This window comes from Protopterus annectens, chromosome 9.part0, assembly GCF_019279795.1.
Source record: "Protopterus annectens isolate FY-2018-M chromosome 9.part0, PAN1.0, whole genome shotgun sequence".
NCBI classification, from domain to species: Eukaryota; Metazoa; Chordata; order Ceratodontiformes; family Protopteridae; genus Protopterus; species Protopterus annectens.
This window is the reverse complement of record NC_056743.1, coordinates 674,823,250-674,830,013: the sequence shown is the minus strand read 5'-3', so window position 1 is coordinate 674,830,013 and position 6,764 is coordinate 674,823,250. Positions and strand designations below refer to the sequence as shown.

The 6,764-nt window shown below is 38.4% G+C and overlaps 1 protein-coding gene across 1 annotated transcript; it reads right to left on the bottom strand.

Moving 5' to 3' along the window:
• Positions 1–682: 682 nt before the first annotated feature.
• On the bottom strand, positions 683–5,912 carry CCHR9.PART0H6orf47 (chromosome chr9.part0 C6orf47 homolog). The gene has a single exon (XM_044083271.1). The coding sequence runs from the start codon at positions 5,498–5,500 to the stop codon at positions 4,631–4,633; it is 870 nt and encodes a 289-aa protein (XP_043939206.1). The 5' UTR covers positions 5,501–5,912; the 3' UTR covers positions 683–4,630.
• Between the last annotated feature and the right edge of the window lie 852 nt (positions 5,913–6,764).

The following is a 6,764-nucleotide window of genomic DNA, read 5'->3' as shown; positions in this document are numbered from 1 at the left end:
TGTGGAAAGTGGAGCGTGTCCATGTGGCAAATATTTTTAAAAGTACAACTACCACATATTGCTATGAGAACCCCAGTTGCAGTTACAGAAGCTGGTTACAAATAAAGGAGGAGGAATGTAAACACTGAACATACAAGCTAATTTGCACACACATATACTTAAAACAGAAATTGTTGAAGTGCAGGACCTATAATTTCAGCCTGTGAAAATGGGGAAGTCTGCAGGTATTTGTGTACCTTCATGCTGCACCCAAACAGGTTAGTGCCGCTATCAGAAGGAGTGCAGGTACAAGCACATTGGGCAGAATCTGGAAAGTGTAACTGGCAGGGTCTGTCTACACGGCAAGTCTACTACTTGCTAAAGAGACAAGAACAAATTATTAATCCCAGAATATGAAACTACCATTTTGTAAATTACCATGGTTGCAGTAATCACATTTGATGACCTACTTTATCTCTGTTGAGTGTGTTAGAGCCTCACTTGTCAGAAAAACAAAGAACTTACATATTTATTTCTGATACAAGTACTGACATACTCTAACAGAGATGGTTTTTGGTCACCAGCTGCCAGGCATGTATTTATCAAACATTATCACAGTCTTTTTTTTTTTTTTTTTAATAAGAAAACATTTGTTCAGAAACCTATGTGACAAAACTTGCACGTGCATCTTTCGCTTATTGTCGTTTTTCATTAAATAATGACAGCATATGCACAGAAGTGGGATGATTGGAGGAGACACTGGTATATGTACGGAAGCCAGTGTCTCACTTCTACTCTGAAATAACAATGCTTAGATTGTGATATCACAGTTTGTTCTTATGGCAATAGTGTTATAATGCCAGAGAAATGTGATTACAAATAAGATGTAGAGAAAAAGTATTATTTACAAGGCAGTGTGCTCGGTAACAGCACAGCAAAGTCATTACAAAATAAAAAGTCATGCATCTAGACAATTTCTGAAAGGTATACATTGATCCCCCCCCCACACACACACACACACACTGGAGAACATGATGCCTCAGTAGTAAAACTTTCTATGTCAGTTCCAGAGTCTGGGGTTCAGTCCTGCTCCCCAAGCTCTGCATGTGTGAAGTATGGACAATCAGCATGTACTTTTTCAGGGTACTCTCATTTTGTATCACCACCCCAAAACACGGACTTGACTGGCTATACTAAACTGGCTATCTATAACACAAGTGGGTCAGAATGAGACTCAAAATAGTCACTTTAGACTGTACCCCTGTACTCCCATTTCACAATATCAGTAATCATAACTAATGCTGAAGTCAGAGAAAAGTATTTCAGAAATCAAAACCCATTTGGTTTATCACTGGAAAGCAGTTCCACTACGATATACCAAAACCCATCTAATTAGGATACACTTGCTCAATCCCTATTTCCTTGACTGTGGAACCATTCTGAGCATGACTATCAGTAAAGAAAACAGTTTCTTGCAAACACACAGCAACTGCAAACAAAAGTAAGTGCTTTAGCAGAAGGGGCAAGCCACACTATAACTCCATGTCAGGGACTTCACCCACCTCAAACATCCTTTCCTTATTATTCTCCTTCTGATATTATCACGACTTGGAGGAAGAAGAGCCGCTACAAAATAGAGACAGATATGGTTCGCTCGTTCTTCAAGTTGCTGTGATTGCACGGTAAGCATTAAACAGTGAAATGTGATGTTTCATTCATTGCTACAACATGCAACAAGCACACAAACAGCAGCCAACAGTATCATGCAAGTGTACTTGAGTAGTTATAAACGAAGCAATTCTCGATCCTACACCGAAAGGGGAAACCCACGTGTACATAGTACACAGATTAGAAAATCACCACTACCAAACCTCAGGCCCTCTTTTCTTCTCCTGTGGGTGTATATGCATACTAGTGGCAGATGAGATTATCAAATCAGTTTGTTTCAAGAGTCAGCATTCAAGAGCAAGTAAGTTAGTATTATCACTCTTCCTGAAAACCTGTGCTGATATACAAAATTATTCTCTCACAAAAGTTATTACTGGAAAAATTGCATCTCTCGGGTATTAGTATCAATCAGTGCAATGACCGGTCGTGGTTGTCTAAGGCTGCAATAACAATTTTCACTCTGCTGTCAAGGGGTTAGAGGTATCCACAACACATCAGAAATAACAAAATGCTACTACATGCCACAAAGTACTTGAACAGGAGTGATTTCTAACACTTGGTAGCAGTACGTACCAAGTAAGAGTATAACATGAAGGCATGCAACAGATGTTACCAACAACTGCTTCATAAATGTGACATGTGCAACATTTAACATTCAAATCTAGTTAAGCAACTTAACTTTTTTTCTCAGAACTGCACTACAAAATTGTCAGAGAAGGCCTCTCCTAAAACTAGAAGTCTATAAATGTGACCTTACCAAGATTCAGCTGCATCACTTTGTGGGATGAAAGCAAAGGATCCTGGGATAGCTGTATCGTATCCAGGAAAGTTGGGCTCTGATTTAGTTGACCACCAAGACCACAGAAATATATGGTTTGAAATATATGTTACACTGCCTTGGAAAATTTTCCTCAAGTACACATTTTCAAATTAAACAAACTACAGCACATGCACAGAGAAAAAAAAATACTGAGGGCAAAGTTGCAAAAGGTCTGGAATAAGGTAACTTCACAACAGTAAATTAGTCTGTCTCAGAATGCATCTTAATTCTAATCTATTGTCAGTGCTAGGAGCAAATTGTCAGACTTAGACATATAAAAAATGCATTCTCTAAGGACGACCCAAGCTTTAAAGGCAGCAAAGCAAGATGGCTCCTTCCCCAAAAATTCACCTCTTTTGTGAAAAACAGAAAACCAAAAAAAACAGCAGTAGACAGTAACCTTGTTTACGTGTTTTGTGTGATACATGTTTTAACAGTAATGTTCATTTCAAAATGCAAGTTTTTTCCCTCTTCTAAAGATGCTGTGGGCTGGTATTCATAATGTATATTTTTATTTTTTAAATCATTATTGTTAACTGGGTAAATCCTCTAGGCATAAGCCTTTTTCAGGGGTGAGAAAGGAGTACTGTCTGATTAAGTGATTTGCTCAAGTCACACAGTAAGCAAATGGAGGTGGAGGGAACCAAACTCCATTTTCATGAGAATCTCATTAGCTGCTCATAGCCTTAATCCTCTGGGGGAAAAAACTGCTAAAAATTCCACACGTAATAAGATACTATAATCTTCTACTTACAGTTTAGTCCCACATGCAAACAGGAAATATGAACATCCTAAAACTGCAAATGAATCCAGACTCTACAAATGGGAAGCTCATTAGATGATGCAGCAGGCATTATTTAAATTAATAATAATTGTTTTAGTTAGTAATGTAACCTACACTTCTGACAGACATCCGATTTTTTTAATATTTTCTACTATTTTTTGTAGAGGGGTTTTAACAACAGAGCTAACATTGCTTTTTAAGTAATAACTGCAGACTTTCAGAAGCAGTAGTCAGTGTTAATTTTCTAGAACTAATACACTCAAGATTAATGTTTTACTTTAAAAAAGTTTAGCTACGCACAAAGTGGTGAACAGCTAGTTTTCTATCTGACTTCTGTCAGGAATTAAATCTGTGCAACACTTTTTCTGCTATCCCAATTGTATTACTTCTTAGTTTGCTGAGGTCTATGCTCACAGCAAGCACTGCAGTAAAAATATATGGATGTCACAATAACAGAGAACTAAATCATCACAAATGAACAGCGAGGACAAATGCTTACTGGTGGTGTGTACCAACCCCACCCAAAACTGTTCTGAGGCAGGCTTTGTAAGTTTCAGGGAGTTAGAAATTATAGCTCTGCAGAATTTAACTCTAAACAGAAAGTATTCAGGTACCGTCTTCAATTTTAATTATCAATTACAAAAGTCTTTTTCAGTACAGCATTAGAATGTTTGGTTTCACTTTTGTGTATGTGTGTATATATATATATATATATATATATATATATATATATATATATATATATATATATATATAAAAAACATACAATAGTTTCTGGCTCACTCAAATCAGAATCTAAAAATTCCACTATCGGTACATCTTTTGAATGTATTACTTACACATAAAATCCCAACATTAAAAAAAAAAAAAAGCACACCATTTCACATAGTTTTCTGCAACAGGATGATTTAAAACATATCTGCTGGTGTCATGGTTTATAAGGGACAGGCCAAAACCATGTCCTGTACTTTGCACTATCCAACCCATTCCCTGGCACAGGTGGACAAGGAGACATACCATTCACCACCCCAAAAGGGCTTACCACAGCTCTCTCTCTCTCTTACAGTTTGCAAGCACCCTGAAGCATAATTCAGAAAGAGAAAGTTTATGGAAACACAGCCAAGGTTCACCTTAACTGCTTTCACTGGCTCTCATAATGCAGTCAGAACAGAAGGGTGTGTGACATCGTACTGTTCACATTACTTAATTTAAAAAAAATGTATTCCTTTTCTTTCTTGACTGGCTCAATTCTTTGAAGACTTTGACACATGAACAGATACAAAAAGCCCTTGTGCTTACAAAATTCACCAAGGCAGACCAGCTCCCTTTTGGACAAACCAGAAGAATGTTATACTGTTTTCTGAGTTTCCTTTCATAAATCACTTTACATTAAAATCACTTGGTTCTTTTTCTGATGATGGGGGGTCATTCTGTTGCTGTTCTTCTTCCCCTCCCTCCACTGTCATTTCCATCTGGTTCCTTAGGCTGACCCATAGTACCATAACTTGCAAAAGGCCAAATAAGCAAGCAAACTGTAAAATGTAAGTTTGAACAACCCAAAGGACAAGGCCCATGCCAAATGTGGCCACCAGGAACATAGCTATACCGTGCAACCACAGTTTCAACACTCCCTGGATGCTGATGATATCCAACAGAATTCTGAAGAATGGAGAACAGACAGAGAGGAAGCCAACCACAAAGAGGTCAAAAACGTGGCGGATGAAGTTGAAGCAGATCTCAAAATACTCAGGACTGTTGACATCCAGTCCTGCTAGCGTACCTTGCAGCAGTTGTTTCTCTGTGCCCTCGTTATTTGTCCCTGGATTGTGATCACCTCCAGCATGGCTGTTACTGCTGCTCCACAGACTCCGCCAATGAGTCTGTTTCTGCTCAAGCTCACCCACGTCTACAGGCTGGTTACTATGGTTCCACAGACTCAGCCAGTGTGCCCGTTTCAGCTCTGGCTCACCTGTATCCACAGTCTGGCTACTGCTGCCTCTCCACAGACTAAACCAACGTGTCTTTTGCTCCCCCACAGCTTCCAAACAGCCAGTGTTAGGGTGCTGATCCCGTCCACCTAGAATATGACTCAGCCAGCTGAACCAGTATCTTTGCTCCACTGGTTTGGCTTCCACAACTTTTTCTTCTTCATCTTCTCCCTCATGAAAATCCAGCTCTTTCTTCTTCTTCCTCCATCCTAAGGGCATGGGTAAAGATGTAAGCCAGTTAAAAGTTTCCCTTAGCAACATTTGGATACTACCCACAATGCTGCAGTACAATGAAATGGAGTGAGCTTGCTGAATAGGCACAGACAATTCCTGTTTTTTGAAATGTGGATGTTTTCTCACTGACTAAGCTGCTGATAAATATCTCCACTCAGTTTCAGCCCTTTGCTGGCTCACAGGATTCAAAGAACAAATGTAAAATAATAAGCACGAATCAGATGAGCAAGTAAACACATTTTATCAAGTCTTTCTGAATGTACATTTGATTGATTCCCTGCCAGTTCTCTCATAGGGTTCTAAAATTTTCTCGAGAAACTTTTACTGCTCTCACTGTCCCTTCCACTCACATCCTTTCCGTAGCTTTCTTTCTCTCCACTCGAATGCAGTGCTCTGAAGTAGCAGGAAACAGCTGGGAGCCCAGCCCTGCCCTTGCAGGCTTTCCTTGCTAAGGCAGCTCAGAAGGATCAAATTTTATCAGCTTGTAAATACCAAAGGCTGGGGGAGGGGTGCACTTTGAACTGCAACGTCACAGCTTTACAGTTCATCTGTCAGCAGGCAGAACACATTCAGAGAGAGAAAAAGAAAGAAAGAAAAAAAGAAAGACATCTTCAATATGCAGACTAAAAACTATTAGGCAAATAATCAAGTTTTTATCAATACATGCTAAACACAACTTAATAGACTATAAAACATGTACAGTATTTGTAGGTACAATTCATTTTTAAATTACATATGATGCAGCAAAAGTTAAATTCAATCATATTTAAAATTACTGCAGAAATACCTAATTTTAATAGTTAGTTATTGCTATTATATAATACTTTTCGACAGCATCATAAATACAGTTTTATTTTATTTAATTATTGTATTTTGTTAGCCAATAATCAATCAGGACCACAGTCCATTTTCAGAGGAGATATGAAGTGAAATGCTCATCTGATTCGTGCTTATTATTTTACATTTGTTCTTTGAATCCTGTGAGCCAGCAAAGGGCTGAAACTGAGTGGAGATATTTATCAGCAGCTTAGTCAGTGAGAAAACAGTTGTACAATGAGAAAATTTTAAAAGCAGAGCAGAAAAGTGGAGTGACACTTGCCTGTCCAAGACAGAGAAAAAAATTACCCCGTTATTTAGTGAATTTATGAGACTTTTTATTTTGCAGCTTTACAGAAACCTATTTCATTCTATTACACAAAAACTCATCCCAGAGAACAAGTGTAATTTTTTTTTTGGGGGGGGGGGGAGTTTGGAAGGGTGCATAGAATCCATTGTCTCTTATTTATGCACG